The sequence below is a fragment of the Sceloporus undulatus genome, chromosome 4 (genome assembly GCF_019175285.1).
Source record: "Sceloporus undulatus isolate JIND9_A2432 ecotype Alabama chromosome 4, SceUnd_v1.1, whole genome shotgun sequence".
NCBI lineage: Eukaryota > Metazoa > Chordata > Lepidosauria > Squamata > Phrynosomatidae > Sceloporus > Sceloporus undulatus.
The window spans coordinates 132,457,562-132,470,559 of NC_056525.1; the positions used below are offsets into that span (position 1 = coordinate 132,457,562).

Below are 12,998 nucleotides of genomic sequence, written 5' to 3' on the forward strand. Positions count from 1 at the left end.
CACATCCATACATGGTAATGAAGGATACAATGGCTTCCACGATTCTAACTTCTATACACTTGTCCCTCCGCATTCGCTGGGGCACAAACCTCCTCCTGGTTTCTTGGCTGCAAGTGGCCAATGGGCTTTTGAAGGCTTCTCTGGGGATGCTTTGATGGAGAGCTCCTGCATGGCAGAAGGGGGGGTTGGACTAGGTGGCCCTTGGGGTTCAGAGGTGACATGATAGCCCTGTTTAAATACTTGAAGGGATGTCACATTGAGGAGGGAGCAAGCTTGTTTTCTGCTGCTCCAGAGAACAGGACCTGGAACAATGAATGCAAACTGCAGCAAAAGAGATTCCAGCTCAACATTAGGAGGAACCTCCTGACAGTAAGGGCTGTTTGACAGTGGAACACACTCCCCCAGAGTGTCCTTCCTTGGAGATCTTTAAGCAGAGGCTGGATGGCCATCTGTCAATGGGGATGCTTTGATGGAGAGTTCCTGCATGGCAGAAGGGGGTTGGACTGGGTGGCCCTTGTGGTCTCTTCTATGGCACATGCCTCCCCAAGTGGTGCTGGTGCTGGAGGACCATCCTTCCCTCAGGTGGGGCCTCTCACTCAGCAGCCCTTCCCTCCCTTGGCTCCTCCTGCCCAGTCCAGCCAAAGCCTGGGGCCCCACAGACAGAGAGGGAGAGGCAGAGAGGGGATCCATCCTGCAGCAGCAGCAGCAGCACCAGCAGCCATGCCCTCTTCTTACTCGGTGACAGTGGCGACGGGCAGCCAGTGGTTCGCAGGCACCGACGACTACATCTACCTGAGTCTCCTGGGCTCCGAGGGCTCCAGCGAGAGGCACCTCCTGGACAAGGCCTTCTACAACGACTTCGAGAGGGGCGCCGTGAGTACCCTCCCCAGGACCCTTTCCCTGCCCCCGCTGCTCTTTGCACCATGCCTCCCTGGCTGCATCCACACTGCAGGAATAAACCGCTTTCACCGCATTACTGGCTCAAGGCTATGGAGTTCTGGGAGATGGAGTCAGGGAGATCTTGTCACCACTTTGAGACAAACTGAAATAAGAGTCATAGAGATCCCCAAGGGCCATCCAGTCTAACCCCTCTTCTGCCATGCAGGAACTCTCAATCGAAGCATTCCTAAATAGATGGCCATCCAGCCTCTGCTTCATGTTCAATATTTGTATGATTGTATGTGGGTTTGTTGTGATCCGTAGAGAGAGGCAGGAAATAGAAATAATAAATCATCATCATCATTATTATTATAGACCTCCAAAGAAGGAGACTCCGAGGGAGTGTGTTCCACTGTCAAACAGCCCTTACTGTCAGGAAGTTCCTCCTAATGTTGAGGTGGAATCTCTTGTCCTGCATCCATTGTTCCATGTTCTAGTCTCTGGAGAAGCACAAAACAAGCTTGCTCTCTCCCTTCAAGTATTTAAACAGGGCTGTCATATCACCTCTTAACCTTATCTTCTCCAGGCTAAACATCCCCAGCTCCCTGAGTCGTTCCTCATAGGACATGGTTTCCAAACCCTTCACCATTTTAGTCGCCCTCCTTTGCACACCCCAACATCCTTTTTGAATTGTGGCACCCAGAACTGGACACAATATTCCAGGTGAGGCCTGACCAAAGCAGAATACAGTGGCACTATTACTTCCCTTGATCTAGACACTATACTTTTATTGATGCAGCCTAAAATTGCATTGGCCTTTTTAGCTGCTGCATCACACTGTTGACTCATATTCAACTTGTGGTCTAATCGGACTCCTGGATCCCTTTCACATGTACAGTGGATCCTTGTTATACGCTGGGGTTTGGTTCCAAGATCCCCCGTGTATAACAAAATCCATGTATGCTCAAGTCCCATTAAATATAATGACATAGCAAAATGGTGTCCCTTATAAAAAATGAAAAATCAAGGTAAATGTATACTTTTTTGGGACATTTTCAAACCGTGTATGCTTAAATCCGTGTATAACAAATCCGTGTATAAGAAGGGCTGACTGTAGTTTCATTCAGCCAGGTGTCCCTCATCCTATATCTGTGCATTTCATTTTTCCGCCCTAAGTGCAGTACCTTACATTTCTCCATGTTGAAATTCATTTTGTTAGCTTTGGCCCAGTTTTCTAGTCTGTTCAGGTCATTTTGAATCTTAATAATAAATAATAAAAAGTTTATTTCTATCCCGCTTTTCCAACTTTTGATCAAAGCGGCGTACAGATTTAGATAAAAAATACATCAAGATAAAACAATTAAAACAGCATCTTGATCCTCTCCTCTGAGGTATTAGCTATTCCTCCTAATTTGGTGTCATCTGCAAATTTGATAAGTATGCTCCCAATTCTGTCATCCAAATCATTGATAAAGATGTTGAATAGCACTGGGCCCAGGACAGAGTCCTGTGGGACTCCACTGGTCACTTTTCTCCAGGATGAAAAGGAGCCATTGTTGAGCACCCTTTGGGTTCGGCCAGTCAACTAATTACAAATCCATGTAACAGTTCCTTTGTCAAGCCCACATTTTACAAGCTTGTTTGCAAGAATGTCATGGGGAACCCTGTCAAAAGCCTTACTGAAATCAAAATATACTATATCCACAGCATTCCCTTCATCTAACAAGCTGGTAATTTTATCCAAGAAAGAGATCAGATTTGTCTGGCATGACTTGTTTCTCTGAAACCCATGTTGACTTTTAGTGATTATGGCATTGCCTTCTAGATGTTCATAGACTCTCTGTTTAATGATCTGCTCTAGATTTTTTCCTGGTATAGATGTCAGACTAACTGGACAATAATTGTTGGGATCCTCTTTTTCCCCCTTTTTGAAGATGGGGACAAGGTTTGCCCTCCTCCAGTCTGCTGGGATCTCTCCTGTTCTCCAGGAGTTCTCAAAGATTATTGCCAATGGCTCCGATATTACTTTTGCCAGTTCTTTTAGTACCCTTGGATGTAGTTCATCTGGTCCTGGAGACTTAAATTCATTTAGATTAATCAGGTGTTCCTCTACTATCTCTTTACTTATTCTGTGCTGAAATTCCCCTAATCTGTCCTCTGCTCCATTATCCTCAGGTTGAGCACCCTTTGCTTTTTCTGAGAAGACTGAAGCAAAGAAGGTGTTGAGTAACTTTGTAGACTTCAGTCTACTACCTCAGTCTACATCCAAATGCATCTGAGGAAGTAGATTGAAGTCTAGGAAAGTTCCTGCTGTCAAGTTCTTTCTTTCAGTTAATCTCAAAGGTGCTACAAGATCTCTCTACATACATTTCCTGCTAATGTTACTCATAATTCTTACATATTGCTGAATGTCATGATAACAGTTGCAATGTAAGCAACTAGCAAAATTAAAATCACACTTTTAAATTGCAATTTCATATGCAAACCCCAAATGTATTTATATACATATTTTCATGCAGTTAAAGTGAAATTTTTGTAAAATATTATGTTTTTAAAGAAAAAATTAAAGACTATCTTATTTTTTAAAAATAATTTTAAAAAACATTTTAAAATTAAAATTTAAAAAATTAAAATTAAAAAGAAACCTGGGGTCTCTCCTTTCTCCTCCCATTGAGCCTCACCCCACTCACAGCATCTCTTCAGGTGAATGCCCCGGCCTGTTTCTGCTAAAAAGGAGATGTTTGAGGAACAGTGGTGTTACCTCTTCTTAGAGTCTCACCTGATGCAGTCTGCACCCCTTCAGATGCCACTGAGTTTTATCACATGGGGCTTTTTGCAGCTCAGATCCGGGGTGACTCCTGGTTCAGCTATGCGAATTCACATCGTAATGTGAATGTTTTATCACACCTGGTTGCCCTTCCGTTGCCCTTCCGAAACAAGGGGGAATCAAATCCAAGGCAAGTCACTGATGCAGATTCACACAAAGTGGAGTGAGTGCAAATTGTATTACCACACCAGTGCATACCATGTGGATTCAATGATTCGAATTGGGACTCTTGCACATCCTCCTTCCCTGCCCCCTCCTTAGCTGTCATCCTTCATTGGGCAGAAGGAGTTGTCAGGGGATGATGGGATAGGTTGCAGGGGGTCACTGGAGCCAGGATCGGGCTGAAGGAGCAGGCAGGGGATGGTGGGATAGGTCGCAGGAGGTCACTGGAGCCAGGGTTGGGCTCAAGGAGCAGTCAAGGGATGATGGGATAGGTCGCAGGGGGTCACTGGAGCCAGGATCGGGCTCAAGGAGCAGGCAGGGGATAATGGGATAGATCAAAGGATGGCAGAGAAGATGAGATGGGGATGCAGGAGCAGTTAGGGGATGATGGGATGGGTAGCAGGGTGGCAGAGAGGACGAGATGGCATGAAGGAGAAGGAGGGGGATGAAGGAGTAGGACGCAGGGGGCCAAGGGGGGCGACATTGGAGTGATCTTCCACATGAGACCAATTTGAAGTGAAATCGAAGTGAGCTTGAAAGCAAATTCTGTGAATTCCCTTTTTTTCTGATTTCACCAAAATAAGGGGTCACTTTGGAATCACTGCAGAAGCTCCACGGAAGGAGCTTCCATAGAAAGGAATCTTGTCTGATAACACATTCACATTATAACGTGAAACCGCACCGTTGGACCCGCAGTCACCCCGGATCTGAGCTGCAAAATCTCCAAAAAGCTCCGTGTGATAAACACCACTCCTGCTTCTCAGGAGTGCCCATTGGCACCAAGAAGCTATTGCTGCCTGTGGCTGCCCCTGAAAAATTTCAGTTCAGTTGGGTGAGTGATGGGGGTACTTCCAGCCCAGAAAAAGCCCCCCTCCTGAGTCCCCCTTCCTGCCTGGAGCCAATGCTAGAGGCAGGTTCTGCCCTTGTGCCCTGCATGGTGGTCACAAGGAACTAAGGCCTCATCCCCCAACTTCTCAGCTGCTCTCTCCTCTGGAAAGTGTGCACTGCTCCATTACCATTGCACTTGCCAAGCAGTAAAGGGGAGCAAGAAGAAAGGTCCCTGCTTTGCCTGCTCATCTTCCTTCATTCTGGATCTTGGGGCAGGGGGGGGAGGGTGCCTGGGGGGCTGCCTTGCCAGAGAAGCTGATGCCCCTTCTGCCCTTGCTTCCTCACTCTCTCTCTACCAGTGGCTTCATAGAGTTGGCATCAACCCAGTGCAGTTTCAACCCTCCATTGACTTCCTCCCATCCCACACTGTACAGATTCTTAGTTATGGGGGGTTTTTTGGTACTGATGTTACTTATAAATCATAATTCCTGCATATCACGGAATCTAATGGTAATCGTTGTGACATAAACAACTAGCACAATTAAAATTATACTTTTAAATTAAAGTATCATACGTACTGTAAGGGGATGACTGGCTTAGTTGTTACGATACCAATTCTGACAATTGTAAGATCGGATGGTTGGCACTTCGAGGCCTGAGTGCTGCATGATGGAGTGAGCTCCTGTCACTAGCCCCAGCTTCTGCCAACCTAGCAGTTTGAAAGCATGCAAATGTAAGTAGCTAGATAGGTACCACTTTGGTGGGAAGGTAACAACATTCGTTGTAGTCATGCTAGCTACATGACTACCAGAGCAGTCCTTGGACAATGCTGGCTCTTTGGCTTACTAAGGGAGATAAGCACTATCTCCTACAATTGGTTACGACTAGACATTCATGTCAAGGGACTACCTTTACCTTTTACCTATCATATGTAAAGTTTAAATTTATTTACATATACATAGTTTCATGTGCTTAAAGTGAAAATCTGGTAAAATGTGATGTTTTAAAAGAATTTTTTTCAAAAAATATTTTTAATTTTTTTTCATAAAATTAAAATTAAACTTTTGAAACTTGAAATTTTAATATATTTTAAAAAAATAACCTGGGGCTTCTCTTCTTCCACTCAGCCTCACTCCACTCACCCCATCTCTTCACCATTTTAATGGGACACAGGTGAATGCCACAGCCTGTTTCTGCCCAAAGGCAGGTATTTGAAGAGCAGTGGTATCACCTGGTGCTGTCTGCACTCCCTGCACCCCTCACAACCCCCTTGTGATGCCACTGCTCTCTAGACAACATTAAAGGAGAATGGCTCCTGAAGCACTTACATACCTATTTTCCCAAGCACTACAGCTGAGTGCAAAACCTCACAATCAAGAATGAGTGGAGATGTGCAAGCGAGTAGGGTGATTGCCTGATCAATGAGGAGACATCATTTCCTCTTGGTAACTCACCATTGCACTTTCTTTGTACATAGCAGTGGACCTGGACCCAGTACTGCCTACTATGTCACCAGATTTTAGAGACGGAAAACAAGCAAGTGAGCAAACAGTGGTTCATTTAAGGAGTGGCCATTAGTGCCTCCTTACTCAGACTAGGAGGTCCTGGCTCATGCCACCCAAAGATAATGCCGGTGAATCAAGAGGAAGAATCAGAGAGAGAGAGAGAGAGAAGGAAAGAAGGAAGGAAAGAAAGAAGGAAGGAAGGAAGGAAGGAAGGAAGGAAGGAAGGAAGGATGACTGAATGACTGATGAGTGATGGAAGTTTATTTTTTTAACTGAGTGTCACAGGGCATAATTCCTGCTTTCCCTTTCAGAAGTTCTTTCCTTGGCTTGCTCATGGCATCTGGGCATCTTAGTAGATCAGTTTCTCCACAGAATGGCTGCGCCAGAGTATACAAGTCCATGGCCCAGTACAGACTGCTGGTTTGCAGTGGCCGGGGACCAAAATTAGGGCTCAGGAGTGTGGAGTATCCGGACACTCCCGAGTTCTCATCCACATGGGGGCCACCATCATGATTCAAGCACAGCACCACACCTGCACGGCACCGTGTTTGCATCATTGATATGCGACATGATGCACTCATGGCATCCGCTGCAGGAACAAAAAAGAGCCTGCTTTTAGTGGGTTCTTTTTGGTGCTGAGGGACGCCATGTGGTTTGGCTGCTTCAGCGCCTCTCAGGAGCAAAACAGGTGCCTCCAGTCTGTTCTTTCGGGGTGGTCTGTTGAGCCCCCATGGAAACCAACTCCACTTCTACTCATTTGCTCTCTGTCTCCTCCAGGCAGTGAAATAGAAAATATTGGCTTGCTGCATCACCTATGGCAAACCAGATGAATGAAGGACAGGATGAGGAGGTTGCTCATAGACACAGCTACTTGTCTATGACAAGAGGCTTGTGAACAGAAAGAAGCAGAATATCTCTTCCTCGCTTTCTCTCTCTCTCATTCTCTCTCTGCAAGACTAAAGAAGGAACGTTTATGCGAGTGGTCTTGTGCATGTATTTGGAGAGATGTATATTTGATGTGGCAGATAATTATGTACACAGTCACGTAACATCTATGAAATCATCACTAGCATCCTATGGTTTCGAACAATCACACTAAAAATAGGCTACAGCCCTCCCTCCCTAAACGCAGGCTTGTAATCAACAAATATGAGCATCTGCAAATGGCAAGCGCCATAGGCCCTAATGGCAACACGTGACAGTGGAAGTGAGGCTGTGTGCGTGCGCGTGCCACCATTAAAAACTGCAGGATTTGAGGTCCTATGATTTTTGGCATCTGCAGGGGGGTCAGGAACAGAACCCATGCAGATAGTAAGGACTGACCATAGTATAACGATATATATACAACAGCTACAACTATACATGAAATGTGAAGAATTGCCAATGTGTACCACTTGTATAGTTTACCAAAATCTGTAATTTTATATTCATTTCTACAGTAATTGGATGCAGATAAGTTCTCTGCACAATTGTGAGTTTGTAAGCAGACTTTGCCTTGGTGATCAGCATGAGGCATGAGTGTTAGCAAATTATGATAGCTCACTTTCCATAAAGAGGTTTCACCAATAGAAGAGCCCCAGCATTGCTAAGTGTCATAGTTACTTACGTGCTTGCAGGCATCCACACGCCAAATGCATGACTGTCAAATGCTGGGGTTAGCAAAGTGACATAGGGGCAGTATAGACCGCCCTGAAATCATAGAATCATAGAGTTGGAAGAGACCACTAGGGCCATCCCAGTCCAACCCCCTGCCATGCAGGAAATCCAAATCAAAGCATCCCCGACAGATGGCCATCTAGCCTCTGCTTAAAGACCTCCAAGGAAGGAGACTCCACTACACTCTGAGGGAGTGTGTTCCACAGTCGAACAGCCCTTACTGTCAGGAAGTTCCTCCTAATGTTGAGGTGGAATCTCTTTTCCTGGAGTTTGCATCCATTGTTCCGGGTCCTAGTCTCTGGAGCAGCAGAAAACAAGCTTGCTCCCTCCTCAATATGACATCCCTTCAAATATTTAAACAGGACTATCATATCACCTCTTAACCTTCTCTTCTCCAGGCTAAACATCCCCAGCTCCCTGAGTCGTTCCTCATAGGGCATGGTTTCCAGACCTTTCACCATTTTAGTCGCCCTCCTTTGGACACGCTGCAGTTTCTCAGCATCCTTTTTAAATTGTGGTGCCCAGAACTGGACACAATATTCCAGGTAGGACCTGACCAAAGCAGAATACAGTTGCAGGCTGGAATTGTCTGTTTTAACTGCGGAAGGACGCCACAGCGTGCAGCGATGTGCAGATGCTGTGCAGCAGTGTCATTATCATGGCAATGCCCATATGGACAGGACTTTGCCATGATGCTGCTGCCTGCATGGACTAGGGTTCTGGAGCATGCAGTTGCCATGCACTCTGGAACTCTAGTTTCCACACTGACACATCACTTTTTTCCGGTGTGTCTCGGGCCATAGCTTTCATCTGCACTGCAGAAACAATCCAGGTTGACTGTGCTTTTACTGCTCTTGCTCAGTGCTATAGAATTCTGGGAATTGTAATTTTATGAGACATTTAGCCTTTTCTGTCAGAGAGCTCTGGTACAACAACAAATTGCAGTTTCCAGAATTCCATAGCACTGAGCCAGGGCTGTTAAAGTGGTGTCAAACTGGATTATTTCTGCAGTGTGCATGCAGTCATATTGTCTCCCTGTTAGCCATGGACCTTCTGGTTACATATAAAACTTTTTTTTCTCATAGGGAACAGCTTCACCAGCTGGTTTCTGTAAGTCAAATGACTATGGAAGACACAGGCTGTTGTTTTTCTGGCTGGCAATGCTAGCTTTGGGAAAGAAGCTAGCTTTGCAAAAATGTCCTTCCATCACTCTTGTTCACAAGCTGCCTCCTCACGCTTTCTTCCCTCTCACTGGTAGACTACAGTGATCTTTAGTCTGTCTTCTGTGTATACTTTTGTGGTTCCATCAACACGGCATTGGCTTCCTCAGAAGTCATTCAAATTTGTGGTGGCATTTTTAGACAAAAACAGCCAGGAGCTTTTGCATGCCAAATAGTGTTATAAAAGCAACTGGTAAGGTCAGGAAGGTCTAAATGGATGTTTACTTCATACGTGCAATTCTACCATACTCATTGGGACTATATATTTTCCAGATTGAACTAGATCTTTCTAGATATAGGGCACACAAAGTTTGATGGGGAAGTCAGGATTATGGGAACATGACATAATAAACTGTGGTGGCTTGAAACTGAGTAATTGTCTATGGGGATGATGCAATATAGACTGAGACATTATAGCAGCAAGACATTTATGCAGCCTTAACTGTGTTCTGGCAACTCTGTGAAGAGTTTCCATCCCTCAGTATAAGAAAGGGAGCTAATATAGGTTAGATGCTTGCGGTATTATGGAATATTCAGTTAATGTTTTAAGATAATTGCCAGTGTTAAGCCACATGACTATTTGCTTTTCTTACCACAGGCTCCCCTGATTACCATTATTGGAATGTGCTGGGAGCCACATTAAGTATGCGTGCTTCTTTAGAACATGTTCTGCTTCTTTGTCTGTTCTTGTTCCTGTTCCTGGACTATTCTTTCAGTGATCATGTTGCATAATATTTCAGTTCCTCATCTCTAATAAAATAAACCTCTTTTCCAGCGAAGTTTTAAAATGTTAAAAATCAGCATTTTGCTTTTCACATTAAAATATCAGATGTGCTAAAGTCCTCTTGCCACCTGTCATTTCTCCTTTCATTTGTACAGTGATAGTGTTATTTTTGTAGGGCAAGAGCTGATAACTTCTTAATATAGGTTTATTTTCTGACAAAATACATTCCTATTTTGGTCATTGTGGCACTGGTGGCAAATATTAAATTTCTAAATATTTTAAGAAAGATAAAGAAAAGATGTACACCAGCAGCATAACATTGTTTTTTTCCGTAGTTGCACAAATGGTAATTTGTGCTGGTGGTCCCCAAGCATGTTACTACTTGTGTAACTGGTTCCCAGTTTCACAACTGGAAACTATAGATGTCCATGAATGTTAAAAGAATGACATTGTTGAATTTTTGGCCTAGTGACTAGAAGACTTTTCAGATTTAATCCTTGTTTTCTGATGCCCCTCTCTGGTTTTAAATTACAAATTAAAAAGGTAATATGTGTTTCCCTAGGAAGGGAATTGCCTAAGTATGTGGGCATTATCTATTTTGATTGCAAATTTTACAGCTCTCAGTCCATGTATACTAGGGAGGTTTACATGCAGTCCTTTAAATAGCCTGATCAAAAACTCTTAAGGGCTTCCAACATTGTTACCATCACATATTTTGGTCCCATAACTGGGTAGAGCTGGAACAAGGTCTTATATGCTGTATCTGCCTTCCCTCCACCATCATCTGAGAAGAGCTTCATTTTGGACCATGTGAAGTTTCCAAACCACTTTTAAGGCAGACTTATATAGTAGGCATTACGTACTCTAGTTTAGGAGTAACCAGGGCATATGTAATTCCGACAAGTTGTTCAGATACGGCTGCAATACAAAAATCAACCAAAGTGATAAAAGGCATTCCTAGGGAACTGTCAAATTAACAATTTATAAGCCACTGTAAGATTACAGGAACATGTAAATTAAATAACATGCATCTGAGGAAGTAGCTCAAGTCTATGTAAGACCATACTACCAACTTCTCTCTTTCAGTTAGTCTCAGATAGGTATTATAAGATCCCTTTGCATACCCATTTAGTGAGAAATAATTTACAGTTTATTTCCCTGTCAAGCTTTTTCCATGATCTTTAGACTCAGTTACCCATGGTCTTAGCGGTTTGTTTATATGCAAAGTAGGCATGCATTAGCCATTGAGCTAAACATGTGATTATTACTGATAAATTCCCCACTGTGGAAAATACAAGCACTGTACTCCTTTAAAATTCTCTGTAGCATAAAACGTGGTTGTCTATTCTGCATTATATGGTAAAAGGAGTACCATCTAATGCCTCTTCTTTGACACACAGGTCTTCAGAGCATGTGAAATAAAGTTAATCTGTCAGAACCCATGTATATTTAGGCTTTCAAAATAATTGTGACAAAATCCTCTGAAACAGGCCAGTGTAGGGCTTGGCTGCCCCCAATGCCAAGTGGGCTCTCTCTGCCAACATTTCCTGCCCTATGAAACTACCATCACCTCCTACTTTGGACTATAGCAGCAACACAATTGGAGAGATTTAGGGAGTCAACTGGGTTCTTGGCTCTCACTGGACCTGGGGTCTGTTATTTTGGTGCCTTTCAATACAATATCTAGCCAGTAGTAGTCTCAGTGGATGGTTAAGATGCTCCAACGGTGCTGACTCTTGTTACCACCTCTGCATGAAATGGAATAAGAAGGATGTTCTTATGGACTGGTCACCAGTTAGTAAACAGGAAGCAGAGAACAGAATCTACTATTATCTCTTACAGTGAAAAAAGAAAAAGGAGTACCTCAGAGCCAAAATGTTTTATAAATATGTTAAATATGCACTGGGACTATTGCTTTCCATTTGTTAATTAATGATCTGGAGTTTTGTGTGAGCAGTGAGATGGCAACATTTTTGAGTGACACAAAACTATTTGGCAGCATGAGCTTTTGTAGACTTTGGTCTACAGAGTCTATATAAGCTCATCTGTTAACTTCTTTCTTTAGTTAGTCTCAAAAGTTCTACAAGATCTCTCTACATACTGATTCTACAGACTAACACAGTTATGTCTTTGAATTCTACCAAATTATTTCTTATCCTTAGTTCTTTAGAGCATTTATACTCTGCTCTTCAGCTAAAAAGGCTCCAAAGTGACTTAAAAATTGTTAATTTGACAGTTACATTCTTTTAGGCTTATGATCTAAAAAGTCATGGAACACAAAAGGGAGATGGCAGTGGAGGAGAGGATTAAAATCTACTGTCTACTGTTTTACTGCAAATTCAAAACAACCAATCTTGGTTACTGCTCACTTTGTACCCTAGGAAGCAGTAAACCATAGGGAATGACAATGTACTCTTAGGTAAAATTTTGGCCATCTTGATTCATTTGGATCTAGAGTATTCCATAGCATTTATACTGTGTTTTCTAACACAATCAGCTAATGATTGTTTTATGTTATCTGATAACATGTTAAGACACATGATTTTCTTAGTGGTGAATATCATAGTGTGGTTGCTGTGCTGTCACAAAATTATTATTTTTATCATCACTTCCATCACCTTTTTTTTATCACTAGCCCTATCATCTTGCAAAAGGAAGCAGGCCAGGGCATGATTTTCTTTAAAAATGATGATTAAACGACGGATCCAGAAACAGGGGCCAAAAACTCAGAGAATGGTGGAGTCCTTGGAGGTCTTTAAGCAGAGGCTGGATGGCCATTTGTCGGGGATGCTTTGGTTGAGATTTCCTGCATGGCAGGGATTGGACTGGATGGCCCTTGTGGTCTCTTCAAACTCTATGATTCTATGATGTTTTTGTTTAAAAAATATAGTATATCAAGATACATTATGCCTTTCTCTATACAGTTTTTAAAGTTTAACTCTTTAGCCATTGTAGATCAAGAGAGCTGTCATTTGTCAGCATGCTTTTGTATCAGATGCACATTAGTCCCAGCGAACATGAGATGGGAGATGCAGCTGTATGCATGTCTTGCTTGGGTTTCCATAAGGACATCTGTTTGATCACTGTGTGAATAGATGGACAAAGTAAGCATGTGACACTGAAGGTGATCCTGACCAGTAACCATTGATGACCCTAACTTCCATTCATTTACCCACTGCTTCTTTGAAGCCATCCAA

The 12,998-nt window shown here is 43.2% G+C and overlaps 1 protein-coding gene across 1 annotated transcript in view; it reads left to right on the forward strand.

The window, feature by feature from the left end:
* The first annotated feature begins 717 nt into the window (after window positions 1–717).
* ALOX5 (arachidonate 5-lipoxygenase) overlaps window positions 718–12,998 on the forward strand; it is a 49,867-nt gene continuing 37,586 nt past the window's right edge. The window contains exon 1 of the mRNA XM_042461185.1: window positions 718–873. Coding sequence (XP_042317119.1) covers window positions 721–873 — 153 coding nt within the window. The 5' untranslated portion in view covers window positions 718–720. The remainder of the gene's footprint in view (window positions 874–12,998) is intronic.